Raw genomic sequence first — 17,843 nt, forward strand, 5'->3', positions numbered from 1 at the left:
TTTTTTATAAATGAAATAATAATGCTATGTTTTCTAGATAGATAGAATCCATTAGGAAAGAATTAAATTGCAACTTTTCAGATGTCTAACGTATTTCTTGGTCATGTGCTCTTCTTAAAAGCAGGGGAAAACAATCAATGAAATGCCCAGAGCCCTAACAGCAGAAACATCTGTTTGATTCAGCTTTCTTGGATGAATGAGCAGAAGGAAAAGCTCAACTGATTAACTCTGCAATTTATCCAACGTGATTTTGGGGTAAACAGAAATCCCAGAAAGGGCTCTTAAGGACACTGAAATTATCCTGCTGACAATAGACCAGTCAGGCATGGCACACACCAGATTCTTAAGCACGTTATCTGTCACCTGAAGAAGGAAGATATGCCAAAGGGGACATAGAGAAATTAAAGGCATGAAATGGCTGATAATTTCTATGTGCATGGTGCTTTTTACTGCCTTAGTTTAGCATAGGACTATGAAGTTTGTTGTCAGATGAAACAAGCTGGGAGCATGCATGGAATCGCAGCAGAGGATGATTGGAAAATCTCCCCACTATTTCTATGCCTGCTGAGCTTTGGGTTGGAATACTAGCTTCCTGGTCACTTAGCTTGAACTAGCTAAATGGTAAAAAAGGTAGGAGAAAACAATATTCCCTTAAGTAGGTGTATGTGAGTGAATTAACTTCAACACTGCAAACAAAGATGCTTGCCACATCTGGACAAGGTTGGTATCATTAAAGCAATTATGGGGAATCTATAGGATGCTGCGACCCACACTCTAGGAATTGTATGCTGTGCAACAGAAAACCTGGAAGACAAAGCTCCGACTCCATCCTTGAGGGAAGAAAAGCTAGGACAGGCATAGGCAAACCCGGCCCTCCAGATGTTTTGGGACTACAATTCCCATCATCCCTAGCTAACAGGACTAGTGGCCAGGGATGATGGGAGTTGTAGTCTCAAATCAAGCTGTCTGCGGACAAATGCCGGCTCCCTCGGCAGGCCCTTGCAGAGCCAGGCAGAGGCCCAGGTCAGGTAGATAATGTGGCCCCCTTTTTTTCACCCTGGGGATTTCAAGGCTTGAACCGTATCTGCATATAAACACAAAATGGAAAATATAGATATACAACAGTGCTCTTTAAAAATACATAGGGAAAAGGATTATTTTAAGTATTTACATTTAAATGGTGAGCGATTGTGAATATGCTGACTGAGGCCCCCTTTGCAATTGGAGGCCCAGGCCAAGTGGCCCATATGAACCCCCCCCCCCTGTTTGGGCCTGTCCCTCGGCCTATAGAGCGAGATGACCGCTGCAACACAAGAGTCGTTCACGACTGGACCTAATGGTTAGGGGTACCTTTACCTTTAACTATTTCAGACACATGGTTTATATACTTATGTATGTGTTTGCCTTGTGTTTCTGAACGTTTATTTTATATTTGGGACCTTAAAATTCTTACAACAGACCAGAACCTTTTAAAATTCCAGCCAACTATTAAAATAAATTTGGATTTCAGAACAAGTGCTCCAGTTTACACCTCCCTCCCAACCCTTTTGTGTCATGTCCTTTAGGCTCTCTTTGCCTTCAAATGTAATGCACATTTATTAGATATGTATATACACTTCATAAACGCGCAATACAAGATTTTTGGGAAATAACCCGAGTTGTGTTTTTTTTTAATTCGGCAGACTCCGCCCACCCAGAGGGCGAACGCATTGCGCAATCGCGGATGCCGCCGTCTCTTCTCATGCAAACTCCTCCTTGCCCCATCCAGTGGCAGGACGGTGGGCGGGAAGGGACAAACTAAGGATTGCGAGGCTTAGAGGGGCGTGGGCTCCAGGGCTACCACGTGGTGCGCCGCCGTTCCAAGCATGGCCGGAGAGGAGTCTGTCGTCGAAGAGGAAAATGCCGCCGCCTCCGATCGGCGCAAGCTCAAAGAGCCCGGAGCTACTCGTCGCCAACCGCCTTCGGCGCTCCTGAGAAAAGCCTTCATTTGCTCCTTCCCTGACTGCGACGCCATTTACAACAGGGCCTGGAAGCTGGACGCGCACCTGTGCCGGCACACGGGAGAGGTCAGTTGGGCGGGACTAAGGAGAGCGGTCATTGGGCGAGAGCGTGTCCGCAAGAGGACCAACCGAGGTGCCAGGTGTGCTGACGGGCAGCAAGAGGGAATCGAACCTTGGGGCGCGTGAGCGCGAACGCGGCGGCTGCTATTGGAGCGCGGCCTCCCTCACATAGCCAATCGAGGGGAAGCCGGCCGTCACTGGCCGGTCGGGGGTGACGCGCTTGTTCGGGGCGGGGCTCTCTGGAGATGACGCGTTTCCGGATAGGGGCATGAGGGTTTATTTGTGAGTGGCTGTCAAAAGCTGCATTGGTGTGTACGCCGCTCGCGTGAGATTATCGTTAATATATACAGTATATATGTATTTATACGTCGCCATTTATGTATTTACAGTATACATCGCCTTTCCCCCTGAAGGGACTCAAGGAGGCTTACAGATAAAAAAACAAAATAACCACTAAAAACATAGAAGACACAACCATTAAGAAAACAAGCATTGATAAAAGTTAAAACTATGAAAGGGGGGGGGGGATTAAAGGGAGTAAATGCAAATGAAAATCTCTCAAGAATATTGGCCAACCTTCTAACTATTAAAGGGGTGAAACTGGTCCTAGCCAGCGACTGGGGGAGTTTCTGTAACGGGAAGCAGTAGGTCAAATACTTGTGGTGTATTGGACAAAAAGTTAACATTGGGTACTTTTGTGTATGGAAGTGAGAGCTGGACCATAAAGAAGGCTAATTGGCAAAGAATTGATGCTTTTGAATTAATGGTGCTGGAGGAGACTCTTGAGAGTCCCATGGACTGCAAGATCAGACCTATCCATTCTGAAGGAAATCAGCCCTGAGTGCTCACTGGAAGGACAGATCCTGAAGCTGTGGCTCCAATACTTTGCCCACATCATGAGAAGAGAAGACTCCCCGGAAAATACCTTGATGCTGGGAAAGATTGAGGGCACAAGGAGAAGGGGACGACAGAGGACAAGATGGTTGGACAGTGTTCTCGAAGCTACCAACACGATTCTGACCAAACTGCGGGAGGCAGTGGAAGACAGGAGTGCCTGGCGTGCTCTGGTCCACGGGGTCATGAAGAGTCGGACATGACTAAACAACTAAACAACAACAACTTTTTTAAAACCTTTGTCAAATGCAAGTCAAATAGACATGCTATATTTGATCATCAGAAAATTGTCATATGTAAATTAGAGTAATTTGCATAGAGAAAATCTCTGGAAACTTTTCCAGTTATTTTTTTAAAAAAGAAATCCCTTATCAGCTAAGTATGGTATTTGGTGTGCAAGAGCAACTGTTTTGGGAAATTGGTAGGATGTTTAAGATTATGAGTAAAGCAAATAAATTTGTGATATAAAATCAGCGGTCTTTCTCCTTATCAGCTGCCTTTCGTTTGCGATTATGAAGGCTGTGGTAAAGGCTTCACTAGACACTTCCATCTTAAGCGCCATTTTCTTACGCACACTGGAGAAAAGCAATTTGTGTAAGTATACTATGGGTGTGAGTGGGGAAGGTGCTGGAATTGTTAGAACAACAAAAATCCCAAGAGATGTTAAGATCTGCAGTTTGCAGGTTTGCTGCTCCAGGAATAGGATTGGGTGAAGCTGGCAGTTGTATGTTTGCATAACTAATAGGATTAAAATATTTTGTTGAGGTTTGGCTACATGAAAACTCCATCCCTATGGGTGAAGTGGAGGATATGAAATGAAAAACCTTTAAAACAAGTATGGTTCTGGAACATAGGATATTTTAGTTGGGACACCAGTTTCAGCTTTTAAGTCAGTGGTGGGCAACTGTTTCTCTTTTGAGGACTGCATTTCCCTCCAAGGCAATCTTTCAGGGACTTATTAAAACACTGCCTTATACTGAGTCAGGCCTTTGATCCATCTATCTCAGTATCGTCTGTAGTGACTGGCATTGGCTGTTCAGGATTTCAGGCAGGGTTCTCTGCCAGGTGTACTTGGAGATGCCGGATATGGAACCTGAGCCCTTCTGCATGCAAAGCAGATGCTCTACCACTGAGCTACAGCCTTTCCCTAGCATGCTGGCTGTGAGCAGAGCCAAAGCCAGCAGGGGCCAGAGAGTAGGACTCTAAATGCATTTAAAGTAGCATCATACACCTTTGAATAACAACTCTCTGCACACTTAATAAACTGATCCTTTGTGGGAAGCCATGGCTATTCAAGTGGTATTATAGTGCTTAAAATGTATAATGCAGATGAGGCCTAGGTTGAGGCACCCCCTTTTCTTTCTCCTAATGATAATCCCCATTTCCCTCTTCCTGGCACCCATTCCCCCCCTCTCAGCCCAGTGACTAGCTTGAGAGGGGAGTGGCATATGGCTCTTTCTAGAGGTGGGAACAGTTTACCCACCACTGTGATATATTATGTTATTCCCCCCTTCCTCTGTGTGTGTTGTTTCTTTTTACTGAGATTCTTCATAACATACTTATTTTAACTGTAACACATTTATTAGAGAAAAACAATTAGAAAGGGGGGAAACCCTGTACTGACTAAAAAGGTGCACTGGTGTGTTTAATTTTAAGATTCATTTATAAAAAATGTGTGGTGCATCATCTTAGGAGATCTTCCTCCTTCTTTCTCATGCAAGTGTGTGTTGCAATGTATGCCTGCAGCCCCTGAGAATCAAGAAAGTATTCCCTTTTACCCTCCTAACAATTATTGTTTTATTCATTAGCCAATGTATGCACCTTAACCAATTAATTTGGCCAATTCAATGATTTGACTAAGGTTTCTTTAATTAGCTGACATCTGGAAAGGCCAGTTGCACCTGCTTGTATTCTTTCATATTCTTTATAGAGAACATACACTTGTGTATTTGTAGGTGCATGGTGGAGGGCTGCAATGAGAGATTTACAACAAAATCAAACTTGAACAAACACCATGGCCGCAAACATTTACAGCATTGTAAGGAATACATAGTAAGTGGCCTTCTTTATTTGCCCAATTAGGCTTCTAATAGGTATATAAATGAATAATGATAAATAATCATTTGCTCAGTGTAAGGAAATAATTCATAAAATGTGCTTGACTTATTAACTCTTTTGCCAATGTTAGAGCTTAGCCTTTGCATCTAGGTTGTGATTAAGCAGTACAATTATCTGTATACACATGGTCAGCTTTTACCCATTGACAGCTATGGCAGGGGGGGCATACCCTGTTTGCTTGCAGGGTGCTATTTGCTTGTAGCAAGCAGTAGGAGCCCAGTCTGTGCTGAGGACTCTAACCAAAGCTTTGCTGCATGCTGTGTGCAGGTAAGATACTAGTGTGCACTACTGGATCAAGTGACTACATTAAACCCCAAAAGTCCTGGGTCCTTTCCTCAGCTTTGCCATAGTGATCTTTATGGTATGATGTAAAATTGAGCATATGCTAGTACTTTACGTTAGCCTGCCTCTAACAGTAACTATCTTGATTTTTCCAAACAGTGTGACTTTGAAGGATGTGGGAAATCCTTTAAAAAACACCAGCAGTTGAAAATTCATCAGTCTGAACACACTGGTGAACCGCCGTTCAAGTAGGTGAATATTCCTGTTTTTTCATGAAAATAAGTATGGAGGTTTTCAGGGTCCTTGTAGGCAGGAATTTTAAACAGTTGCCCTGAGGAAGATGGTGTTTTTATGTAACAGAGCCTGAAGACCAAAATTAAAGGCTAAAATTAAAAGCCCTGAGAAAAAGGTATTCACCAAGCATTTAAAATAGGATGCCATCTCCAACAAGGCCCTCTCCTTACGCAGCTCTGTTAAGTATCATATATGCTGGCACTGTGAAAATAAAACAAAAGCCACCATGATCAGTTAGTTGTCATTCAAGACTTGAAAGTGGAAGATGTAACCTTAAAGTGTGGCACATTGCGCTTCCAACCGGAGAACTCTTCTTTCAGAACAGTAATTGGAGAATCATGTTAATCTGGGGTGGGTGAGTGATGGAAGTACTGTAAAGGAAAAGTCCACTTTCACTTACACTGTTTATGAACTGGGATTGTTATTTCTGTTTTGAGTGTTGTGTGTTTTGTTTTTGTCATGTAGATGCAGCCACGAAGGATGTGAAATGCGCTTTTCCATGCGTGCCCATCTGAAGCGTCATGAGAAGATTCACGAAGGTAAATTACTCCTCTTGCTTTGGCTGTGTAAAACCCAGCACTGTTGTAGATTTAATGGGTTGCCTTCAAATATAAGGCTCAAAACTGGAAATTATGGAAGCAGGTCTGTTGGTTTTAAATCAGATTTAAATCAGTCACAGTGCAGGGAGCGTGTCATTTCAATAGCAAATTATATGTAGGGCAGGAGTGTGCGAAAAGCCTTTTTTGAGCCTACATTAGGGCTGACTTTGGGGATGATGCTCCTCTTAAAGGTGGTTTGCAAAAAGCCTCTTCCCCATTGACCCCATGCTGGGTTAACATTTCATTGTGGAATACTATACAAGTCACTGTTAAGAGCAGTGGAGCTAGCCCTTACTGTACCAGAAACTCAGCTTCAAATTAAGTTAATTTGTTAACTCTCTCCTTGGACAGCAAGATCTAGGCAGAGCGTGGTAAAAGATGCCCTACAGGAGGGGAAAGAGAACCTGTGGCCCTCCAGCTGTGGATGACAGCTCTCACCATCCTATTGAGAAACAAAATTTAAAAAAAATAAATCCTTCAAGTAGCACCTTAGAGATCAACTAAGTTTGTTCTTGGTATGAGCTTTTGTGTGCATACACACGAAAGCTCATACCAATAATGAACTTAGTTGGTGCTACTGGAAGGAAATTTGTTTGTTTGTTTGTTTGTTTGTTTCAACTATGGCAGACCAACATGGCTTCCTACCTGTAACATCCTATTAAGGACTGCCTTACTCCTTATGTTCGGTCTCGACCACTGAGATCTTCTGATAGGGCACTTTTCATTGGTCTCACATACCTCTCAGGTTCAGCTGGCTTTTACCACGGGCTGAGGCTGTAGTGTGGCAGGCCTTGTTCTGTGGAACTCCTTGCTAGTAGAGGTTCAGCAGGAGTCATCATTCCAGCTGGTTGTAGATGATTTCCTAAAGACTGGGTTATTCAGACAGGCCTTTCAAACCTGAGGTGCTTTGCCAATCACCTTTTACTGTTGTGTTTGACATGGTTAATGTTTTTACTTAATACTGTGCTTTTTATGTTGTATACTGCCTTGTGACATATACAAGAGTGTGGTTTGTAAATAAGACAGTCAATCTGTCTCTGCCCAATGGCTGGGGCTGATGGGAGTTGGGAATCCAACAAACGTTTGAGGGGCTGCAAGCTGCCCATCCATGCCCTACAGCATGTGGCTTTGCATTTATTTACTTTTTGATATTAAAAAAGGTTGTTTAAACTATTTTTCTTAATAGGTTATGCATGCAAAAAGGATGGCTGTTCATTTGTTGGGAAAACCTGGTCAGAGCTTCTGAAACATATGAGACAAAGTCATGTCGGTAAGTACTTTCAGAACTTTTACACATTGATTCAGCTTGAACGATTTCTAAAGTTTGAAACCTATTATGTACTTTTTTCCCTTCAAAAATAGCAATCATTTCTTCTACTAATTATCCTTTCTTGACTTTTTTTGCTTTATAGCAATACAATATGCTGTGCATGCAACTAGTTTCAGATGTGCATTTGTAAGCATGGCTATAATTGTATATCTATACACAAACCGCAATTGCATAACTCTCTTCAGAGGGTTAAAAGCCTGTCATGTATACTCTTGACAGTCCTAATAATAACCCCAATGCAGGTCAATATTATTCCTTTTCAGAGATGGGGGATTTGAGACTTGGGGGATTGTAGCTTGTTCAAAGCCACCAAGTGTGTTCATTGCAATGATAAGATTTGAACCAGGTACTACTTGGTCCACAGCTCTGGACTTTTGGCCACTCTGCTACAATATCTCATATGTAGGGTGCAAGGAATATGTGTGTACAGCTGATGGATGTGAGTAGAAAGTAGAAAGCAGTTGAACAGGGATGGGGAACCTTTTGCTTACAGGTCAGACCTGCCAGGTGGCCCAGTTCAGCCTGCACAGTTGTTTTTGGCCAGCCACACCCACCTGCCAGTTACCTGACATATGACAGACATGGGGAATCGTTGGCCTACCGGATGTTGCTGAAATACAACTCCCATCATCTTTGGCCATGCTTGCTGGGGTTGATGTGAGTTGTAGTTTGGCAGCATCAGCAGGGGGCAAAGATCACTCCAACCTGTCATACAATGTCAGCTGCAGCTGCCCTTTTGTAGGGAGGCTTGGATTTGGTGTCATTTAAATTCAGCAGTGAGTGCAAGCCTTGCTGCTTTCCAGTGGAATTGGGTTCAGCTTAGGCCGTGTGATATATCAGGTGATTGGTGGGTAGATGCATCTACCCAACAAACATAGCCTGCAGAGGTTTGCCCACTTTTCCATCCGGCCTGCTAGACAGAACTGGTTCCCCACGCCTGCTGTAGCAGAAGGCTGTGAGTGCTTGCTGGATTGTACCGGTGCAGGTAATACTCTGATATAATGATGATGATGATATTAATAATTTATTTGTACCCCGCCCATCTGGCTGGGTCTCCCCAGCCACTCTGGGCAGCTTCCAACAAATATTAAAATACATTAAAATACATTATATTCTGCTGCTGAAAATAGTACGCACGTAAATTGTTCCTCGCCTTTGAAACAAGAGGCGTCACTGTTTAAATCCTACTGTATTTAGAAATTCTTTTATTTCAGGTTTTACATTGGGTTCTCCCCCCCCCCCCCGCACCCATTTTCTCTTTCATCTCCAGAACCGATAACCTGCAGCGTGTGCGGCAAAATATTCCGCCGCAAAGATTACCTCAAGTGCCACCAGAAGATCCACGCTGCCGAGAGAGAGGTGCTTAAATGCCCAAGGGAGGGCTGTGGCAGAACGTACACAACCCTGTTCAATCTTCAAAGCCACATTGTCTCATTTCATGAGGCAAGATCGTTCACTTGTGACCACCCTGGCTGTGGGAGAGTCTTTGCCATGAAAGTAGGCGTTCTCAAGTTAACCTTAACGTGCACATTTTTCTTCCTCCTCTCTTGGTTGCACATGTATAAACTTTTAATTTTTGTTCTTTGCAGCAAAGTCTTGTAAGGCATGGTGTTGTACATGACCCTGACAGGAGAAAGTTGAATTCAAAAGTAAGTCAAAGGTTTCAGTTTGCTCCTCCCCATGCAGTTTTTAAGTATGAACCCGCTTTGAATTGCAGGGCCTGAGTGGAGGATGTGACAGGTTTATTACTGAACGGGGTAAGCTGAACACTGGGGTCTACATCAGTGTTTACTAAACTTGGGTCTTTGGACTGTAGTTTTTGGACTACCAATTCCAATCATCCTTGACCACTGGTCCTGCAAGCTAGGGATATTTGGAGTTGTAGTCCAAAAAGGGGGGGAAGCGGGTGACCCAAGTTTGGGAAGCTCTGGTCTACATGATAGAACTAGTTTATTCAGCTCTTTGCTATTAGCCATTTCTTTGTGTGCTGCTAATAGCTCACAGTGGTTGGCAAATGGGAGCTGATGATTAGGCGATAACTTTAAATGAAATATCCATCAGAGCTTCTTTGTGAAGGTGACCTATATGCACAGGGCAGGGGCTGGGGTGCGTATCTACGTTGGCTTGAAGGACTTTGGAGGTGCAGAGTTGATCTGGTGTTTTGCATTGAACCTGCTGGCTTATAGGAGTGCCTGCTCTTTGCCACATCCTGCTTACACCCTACTTCTGCATTTAAATATCAGAGCAAATATCTCAAAAATATTGTTAAGTTGGATGCAGAAATAAGGCAGCTATAAAAGGGGCTGACAGAAATACATTCTCCCGACCCCACCCCACCCCGTCCTGAAAAATCTCCCAAAAAGAAGGGAAAACTTATTGAAGTGAATGTGGGGCAAAGCTTGAGCTGAAAACTGGGCAGAGGCAACTTCCATGAGTAAGATTTCCACTTGTGAATTTCCACCAAAATTTCAGGAATTTCCTCACCCCCAGTGCCAATCCCATTCAGTAGTCCCCAGGCCCCAGGAAACTTATCAGGGAAGTCAGGGGGAACTGATCTCTGGATCCGGGGCTCTTTTCTGCAAAAGGAAACCAAACCTTGAAACTTCTCACCGCTTAGGAAAACAGACAAGAGCAGACAACAACACTTTACCATCATTTCCCACTGGTTAGCTGCCAAGATTGCTGACTACAAACCGTATACGTACTTTTTAAAAAGCTTTATTGTTTATATGTTTGTTCCCTTCTGTGAGCCACAAATCTATGTGTTTCCTTTCAAAGCCACGTCCTAAGCGGAGTTTGGCCTCACGCCTGAGTGGATTCATCCCACCTAAAGCATGTCAAAGAAATGTTTCCTCTGTAGATGAGACTCTGATCACACCTCAAGCGAGCGCCACGTTGCCTACTGTGGAAACACTGTCCCTTGGCTAGAGTATCAGATGAACAGACGATATATTCATGCATATGAAGCTGAAAATGGCTTTATGAAGTAGCCGTTACTGGCAAGTCTATGGGGTTTGTAAAGAAAACTGGAGAGACAGTCAATTTTTTTTATATAAAAAAATTTAAATCACTACTTGAGGGTTTCTGATTCAGTGCTGTCCTTTCTCTTCTCCTTCTCATCTCCTTTGTTCTTCTCTATTCTTTTGTATTCCTGGATTTCTTTGTTCGACATATGCCTCAATACACACGTGCTCCTTCCTTCTTTGACAGTGCGGGGCTCAGAGAGGTAAGTCGCTTTCCCTGGCATCGTATCCAAAATCTGACCAAAGAATGCCAGCTGAAAAGGAAAAGATGTACGGGCATTATGAATGTATTACATGAGCCTTTTTTTTAAGGGTTAGTGAAAGGACTTGACTGAAGTGTAAAAAATCAGACATAGGCTGTTGCTGTAGGAACGTCTACTAAATTAATGTGCAACAAACTCTGTTGGTGGCAAGCAGAAATTCAGTCATTTTACAGATTCTGACTTGGGTCAGTTAGCAATGCCTGACGAAGCACAGCCTCCTCCATCTTGTGTGTTAATTTAGTGCACTGGTGGGCACCTCGATTGGGGTTGGAGACTTGCCTATCCCCCATTACGATATTCTCATTATTGTTCTGGCCTATTGGGACAGGTGCCACTTCACTCCGCATGCTTATTTTCCTCGTTTGATTGACAACGGCACTGGGGAAAGATAAGTAGTACCCTGTACTGGCTCTGAGGCAGAGATCTCCAGCTCCTGACCCCAAATGCCTTTGTAGAGGTCAAAAATAGTTTACCTTCACCCCGATTTCAACAGGAATTACTTTCATATAACTATGCTGTTAAGGAATGTAGCCAACATTAAAACGTAAGCCTGTATTCCTTATGCTGAAATGTGTGGCGTTAAGACATGCTTTAAAACAGTGCCCTCCAGGTGCATTGTGGCTAGAGATGTAAAGGTCTTCAAATTTCTAATTGTGGGCTACAACTCCCATCATTCATGATGGCTGGCCAAGGTAGCTGGGGCGATGGCTACTGGGAGTCATAAGAACATCTGCAGAGTTTCAGGTTCCCCAAAGCACTTCACTCATCAAGGTTATGGGCAAGAAAGAGGGAACTGGCTGTTTGAAATCTTTTTAAGGTATAAGAAACAAAAAATGTTCCAAATAGTGTTGGCAGAAACGTAAGTCATACAAAAGGTCAGTTCACACTACTGGTCAACTTGACTGCGAGAGGCCCTCCATGAAAACTTTGGTTGTAACTTACCATTTTTTCCTGTCCATCACCACCCCTCTTTTGCTGCAGTGTAACCCGAACATGATGCTTCTTATCAATCCACTGCTGAATCTGTTTTATCTTTGTGTCTAAATCGTGCTGCTCAATTGCTGTGGAAAAGGTTATCTCCTTCTGCTGAACGGGGCCTGTTGAAATGATAAGCAAAGAGATTTTTAAGATTAGTTTTAAAGCAGCTGTGTTCCAAACTAGCTCAGATTTAATTATGTATGGGGTTTTTTTGGGGGGGGGGAATTGCAGCATGAATTTCACATGGCAAAAGTATATGAAGTAGCTCCTTATTTACAGAGGCCCAAATATCCTTAAGAGGACAAGAAATGCACAGAAAATGGTTTTTCCTGCTCTCCCTTTATAAAACAAGATACACTGCTCTTCCTTGCTCCCAAGTTATTGTTGTTTTAATATGGATAATAAACTGGCAAAGCATATGCTTTTATTCTTTTAAGAGCATGACTTTATGTGATGTAGTGATTTGGATCTATGCTCAAGTGGCAATGAAGGAGAGCTTTTTTTTGTAGTCTTAAGAAGTGTGCCTTCTGCCAACAGTGCTGTAGTTACGATGAAGAACTATGTAAGGCATTAAAATCCCCAAAGCTAGTGGTGGTTCTGGGAACATCTACTTATTCTCTCCCCTCCACTTTCTGCAGTTGTGAACTAAAGCAGTAATATACGAGAGCCTGCAATCTCCGTTTAAAAAATGGTGCTATCCCTATATGAAATCCTGGAGCAGATGCAGATCAGCATACTTTCCCATTATTTTGATAACCAACTAGGCTAATAAATATGCATTTAGAAACTGGCTCTTTAAAAAAAATGCAGAGAAAAAGGACTGGAGCCTAATCCATCTTTAAAAATGCTTTTTAGAATTATGGACTGAATAAGTGCTATACATACCATTTTTAGAGCTAGCTTTCTGCTTATCTCTAAGTCTGAGCCGCTCTTCGAGGATCTGCTGCCCGGACATTAGTCTGTACAGTGGAGGGTCTGCGTTCTCTTTCAGAAGAACAAGCTTCACTGCCCTTTCATCCATGATTCGAATCACATCTGCCCTGTGAACGTTTCCCTGGTTTTCGCCATTCTCATCAATCAGCTGAATAATCCGATGGGGGATTTTCCTCCCAACACTTTCAATTGTGTTTTTGAAACTGGGGGTTCTTTGACTTGCTTTTAGGTTCCCCTTGGCATCTTCGTGAGTACAGAATGCTCGTGTAGGGACAGGCAGAAGTCCTTTTTGAGAATCTCTCATCCAGGTTTCCAAGGCTGTAGTCATTTTTACTGGTTGTACCAAGAAACTGGCGAAATACTTAGTGATGTGATTCACTTCCTTCCTTCTGGCCTGATCCAATAGTTTATTTAGGCACAAGGCAGCCATTCTGGATACATGTGGATGGGGGAATGCCCAGAAACCTAAAAACAGTATTTAAAAATGAGAAAACCTTGTGAAATAAATATAGTTTCATAAACTGCCTTGAGGTTTTATTACAGCTAAGAGGTACACATATGTCTTTTGAAATAAATAAAAGAATATTTTTACAAATGCACTGAAGGTGCTGGCTTAAACTATCAAGATATCATTTCATATGTAAACACCTGTAAAATTATATTGTATACAAGTTTTAAGGTGCCCAGAAATATCGACATACCCAGGCCTTTGCTGCTGCTTCATTACAATGTTATTTTTTAAAAAATTCCTGCCTGTTTTCAGACGTATTGCATTGCATTCTAATTAATGTATGACAGGATTTGTTTTTAAATTGCACATCCCCTTGGAACTGCTGTGGGAGGCAACAGAATGATACCCTAAGGGTATACAACACTTTATTATCAGTTGGATCCTGTAGTAGTGAGAGAGAGCATGTGTGCGCCTGCAGTCTGGCCCGCCACAAGGTCTGAGGGACAGTGAACCGGCCCCCTGCTTAAAAAGTTTGCTGACCCCTGCCTTAATAAATATATAACCCTTTGCATGTATTGGAGCTGCATGCCATTGAGTTCAATTGAGACATTCTTCCTGGCAAGCGTTTTGCACCTTAAGGGTGCAATCCTATTCCTACTCACCTCAGAGTAAGCCTTACTGAACTCAGTGGGGCTTCCTTCTGAGCAGACATGCCTAGGATTGCTCTGTAATTAGGATGCATGAACACCATATTTGCTTAAGAATTTGGACAAATAAATAACGTGCAATTTTTTTTTACAAAAGCATGAATGGTGGATTTGATAGGCATGTATGTGTGCATATGCATGCATGCATAAGAATCTTGCACCCCTTATGGCAATGCCAGAGCATAATGTGTTGGGAGGAAATTTTGCTCTGTAGACCAGGGGCTACAAATGCACACACCCCTTTTGGAATATTTATGTGTGAAACATTTGCCTGGCAAACGAGTGGGCCCAAATCAGAGTAGGCCTACTGAAACAAATGGACCCCAGTTAAGTCATGCCAATTCATTTTAATGAGTCTTCTCTGAGAAGGCCCTACAGTGGATACAAACCAATATTTTTAATCATTTTCACATTTTTGCAAATTTGCGCATTTCCAACTGTCCGCGCACCTGCGTTTTGTCAGATATTTTCTACTGAAGGGAGGGCGGTTGTGGTCATAATTAAAAAATTTCATGCTGCTGGCGTGTGGTGCTTTATTGATCAATATTACACATGCTTGTTTCTGTCAAATGTAATCTGCCATGGTATTGCTTGGCAATGGAGAGTGGGAAAGAAAGAAAACAGGAGATTTATAAAGTGGAAAAATCAACTGCAGAGGATGAAAAGAAGCAATTTGCAGTTCCTGCTCTGGATTCATCCAGTGAAATGGGCTGTACGTTTAGGGAAACACAAGAAAGGACTTCATGAAACAGTGCATAATACAATTCTTATAAAAATGCATTGCAATGTGATGTTTGCTCTGTAACTTTGCTTTAGTGGAGTGGTGGGGAACTTGTTGTGGGCCTCAGAACGCTGCTGGAATGCAAGTCCCATGGTTTGGAACCCAACAACATCCATTGAGACACTAGATTCAATCAAATGAGCATAATATATCGCAGCAACTGGTGAATGTCACACTCCTGCTTTCTATCAGCGCTTTAAGCCCTCGGCAAATCCTCATGTATCAGGTGCTTGAAAAAGTGCATTTCACCCTGTGTACACGCCAGAGATTTGGGGTGGAATCTCATAAAACTGACTGGCAACTTAACGGGGTGCAGCAAAAGGCTTTATATACAGTATACACACACAACCCGCTGTACCACGCAAGGCTGCTGTAACTTGGGAGACCTGCCCGTAATCCCAGATGTGGTTTAGACTTCTGGCCCTGAGCTCTCTCAGAAGCACCCTGTTCTCGCGCGCCACCAAATTTTGGAGCCAGGGCTCGATCCGAAGCCGCGCCTCGAGGCTCTGGCAGGCAGACACAGCCCTTCTCCGGAGCAGCAAGCGAGGGGTGATCGTTCACTCCGGCCGCGGGTTCAAAGGCCTCCTGCAGGGCGAGCCCCTCGGCTTACCTGTCAGTCCCCCGGGGGCCGTCGGCAGCTCCAGCGCCAAGGGACGGGGGACAGGAAGCCAAACGACCCGTCGGAGGGGAAGAGGAAGGGCTTACGGAGGAAGCGGGGCGGGGAAAGGCTGAGCCGGTCTTCCGAGAGTGTCTGGCTGGCTGAGCAGGGGAAGGGAAAGGAAGGATGAACGCACTAGCTTCAGGCAGGTGCCTCGATCCGGACGCTGCGTCCTAGCGCGCGGCTGGGGCACAGCTCGCTGCTCCTTTTGCTCCCTGAAATAGCAGAGCAAATGTTACATTGGAGGCGAGGTTTCACAGCTAAGGACGGACTGGTGCTTTTCCAGTTTGCCTGGACCTACTCCCATCATCCCAGATCACTGGCTCAGGTAGCTAGGGCTGATGGGAGTTGCAGTCCAGCAAAAACACGTGGCAGGCCAAAGGTTTCCCCCAGTTCTGTTGTTATAGCACCGTGTGTACGCAGAGGGTGCCATCTAGCTATCTTAACTGAACTACATCTGATCTTGGGAATCATGAGGTAGTAGGTGCAGATGTTTTGCCCACAAGATGATTCATATGAACCTTTCTGAGCTGTGAAGCGACCCGAGATCTATGGATGAAGGGCGGCACAGAAATTAAGTAAACAAATAACAAACTAATAAGATTTTGCAGGGCTTGCATTCTTACATCTACTATCAGTGACACTACATTTATTGCTACGTTTATTTCTCACCTTTCCTAAAAGGAGCTCAAGGTGGCGTACATAGTTCTCCCTCCTTATTCTACGCCGCGGTGACTCGCCCAAAGGCACACAATGTGCTTCACAGCTGAGGAGATTTTAACCCTGTTCATCCAGTTCCTAGTCCAGCACTTTGAGCGTTAAACCACACTAGCTCTCAAACAATTAAGTATATGTTTTAAGCAGACACAGCCTGTTAAATTAGTTTTACATGTGTAGATATCCGTCATGTACCAATTGATTTAATAAACATTTCAACTAAGATTGGATTGATAAACACATGTTAATAGGTTTTAAACATCAGGTTACCAACATCAGGTTACTTTGCCCTTTAAACTTGGATTTGTCTGTTAGGTTTTTGATACGGAAATTATGGGGGGGGTCACCTAAGCAAAGTCTCCTCCTGAGTAAACTCATTTGGGGTATGGAGTGATGCCCTTAAGGGGACCCATCTCTCTGCCATGATCCAGTAGGCGAGAGACCACGTACACAGGGAAATGCCTCAGCAGGTAATCTCTGGGTGTTTCAGGCTAATATCCCTCAACCAGAATCCCATTGTTCTCTCCCAGATAAGTGCTCAAGGTATCCTTGCCAATACTTAACACCCATTCACACTTCTCAGGGCTATCTCCCTGATATTGCTCTGTTTCCCCCATATGCTAATCTTGTCTTTCCTGTTTTTCCTATATGCAAATCATGTATAACCCTTCCCTTTTGTGAGGTAGTGATGATGTAGTGATGATGTTTCCAAACTGTATTCTGGGATATGATAGGAGTTTTAAAAGTTCTTGTAACACTGTTCCGGGGGTGCAGTTTGACTGTAACCTATTGCGCAATAAACCCTGTCTTGTCCTTGCTCCAGTGGCTGGACTTCTTTTATTTAACTCCGCAGAAACCAGTGGGCCTATCCCTAAGGGCCAGGTGGCTGGGCAGTTCCACACCTGGGATTTTTTCCGTAACAGTTTTCTTTTTTCTTAAAAAAAAAGGGGGGGGAGCTTTTCCAAGCAGGTTCAATCCTGGGTATCTTCAGGTTGAACTAGGACTCCTAGGAGTTTTGGCAATGTTGGGGTGCACACACCCAAGTTACAGCACTATAAAAACCTTATCTTCCTGCTTCCTACTTATGGGTAGGTCAAAATAATTGAAGAGTTACTTTGAAGTACACATCCAGAGTCGCTTCAAATTGGTGCATAAATCTACACCACAAATTAAAGGACCGTTCTCTTGTTATACCAACAAAAAAATTGCACATACACGCAGGAAGTCACAATGCCTACAGCTGTCTGTTTCAAGTTTTGCGCTTTTAAAAGTTAAAGTGCAAATTAATCCAGACAATTGGGGCAAGTGGGGTGGGAGCTGAACAAATTAACTGTTTATTGTATCTAATCTGGTGGTTTATGCAAATAATGAAAACGTGTGCAGCAAGATGAATTAAAGCTGGGGTGGGGAATACATCTTTTTGGAACTTTTGAAAAACTATTCTGAAGAAGCACATTCCACCATAATGTTGCCCAAGATAGGCTTTTAAAGGAAATTTCATTGAATGGCAATTCTAAAAACAAGCTCTGTGTGTTTTCTGGTAGCAAATGAGTGAAAAATGAGAGAGAGAGAGAGAAAACACCACATTAAAAAAACCCCGTTGCCAATGTAACGAGTGTATTAAATGTCTAGTTAAACATGGCAACTGTATGGCGCGGGCCTTTCCGCTGTACATCTGAGACATTGTTCTGTAGCTTTTGCAAGCTGATGGGTTCAGCTGCAAAGATTCTGAAGGCTGCTTTGTCGCCAGCCTGG

At 43.4% G+C, this 17,843-nt stretch overlaps 2 protein-coding genes across 3 annotated transcripts; one reads left to right on the plus strand and one right to left on the minus strand.

The window, feature by feature from the left end:
• Positions 1-1,850: 1,850 nt before the first annotated feature.
• Positions 1,851-10,904, plus strand: GTF3A (general transcription factor IIIA). Of its 2 annotated transcripts, none has more exons than XM_033146407.1 (9): positions 1,851-2,066; positions 3,448-3,548; positions 4,910-5,006; positions 5,514-5,602; positions 6,114-6,187; positions 7,434-7,517; positions 8,848-9,074; positions 9,167-9,226; positions 10,356-10,904. In XM_033146407.1, exons 1-9 carry the CDS (start codon positions 1,866-1,868, stop codon positions 10,503-10,505), a joined length of 1,083 nt encoding a protein of 360 aa, XP_033002298.1. In that variant the 5' UTR covers positions 1,851-1,865; the 3' UTR covers positions 10,506-10,904. The 2 variants fall into 2 exon arrangements, with proteins under 2 accessions (XP_033002298.1, XP_033002297.1); XM_033146406.1 differs by having other exon boundaries at positions 9,167-9,230; positions 10,352-10,500.
• MTIF3 (mitochondrial translational initiation factor 3) lies at positions 10,633-15,442 on the minus strand. Its single transcript, XM_033146408.1, has 4 exons — positions 15,324-15,442; positions 12,727-13,239; positions 11,806-11,960; positions 10,633-10,854 (listed from the first exon to the last, which is right to left on the minus strand). Exons 2-4 carry the CDS (start codon positions 13,202-13,204, stop codon positions 10,648-10,650), a joined length of 840 nt encoding a protein of 279 aa, XP_033002299.1. The 5' UTR covers positions 13,205-13,239; positions 15,324-15,442; the 3' UTR covers positions 10,633-10,647.
• Positions 15,443-17,843: the final 2,401 nt, after the last annotated feature.

Source organism: Lacerta agilis, chromosome 4 (genome assembly GCF_009819535.1).
Source record: "Lacerta agilis isolate rLacAgi1 chromosome 4, rLacAgi1.pri, whole genome shotgun sequence".
Taxonomy (NCBI): domain Eukaryota; kingdom Metazoa; phylum Chordata; class Lepidosauria; order Squamata; family Lacertidae; genus Lacerta; species Lacerta agilis.

Bases quoted from the DNA above. Each gene is read 5' to 3' on its own strand.
- GTF3A (XM_033146407.1), top strand. From the start codon at position 1,866: ATGGCCGGAGAGGAGTCTGTCGTCGAAGAGGAAAATGCCGCCGCCTCC. The intron at 5,007-5,513 runs GTAAGTGGCCTT...TTTTCCAAACAG, and splicing joins AGCATTGTAAGGAATACATA to TGTGACTTTGAAGGATGTGG. The intron at 5,603-6,113 runs GTAGGTGAATAT...TTTGTCATGTAG, and splicing joins ACTGGTGAACCGCCGTTCAA to ATGCAGCCACGAAGGATGTG.
- MTIF3 (XM_033146408.1), bottom strand. From the start codon at position 13,204: ATGGCTGCCTTGTGCCTAAATAAACTATTGGATCAGGCCAGAAGGAAG. The intron at 11,961-12,726 runs GTATGTATAGCA...TCATTTCAACAG, and splicing joins GAAAGCTAGCTCTAAAAATG to GCCCCGTTCAGCAGAAGGAG. The intron at 10,855-11,805 runs GTAAGTTACAAC...TTTCCTTTTCAG, and splicing joins GTGATGGACAGGAAAAAATG to CTGGCATTCTTTGGTCAGAT.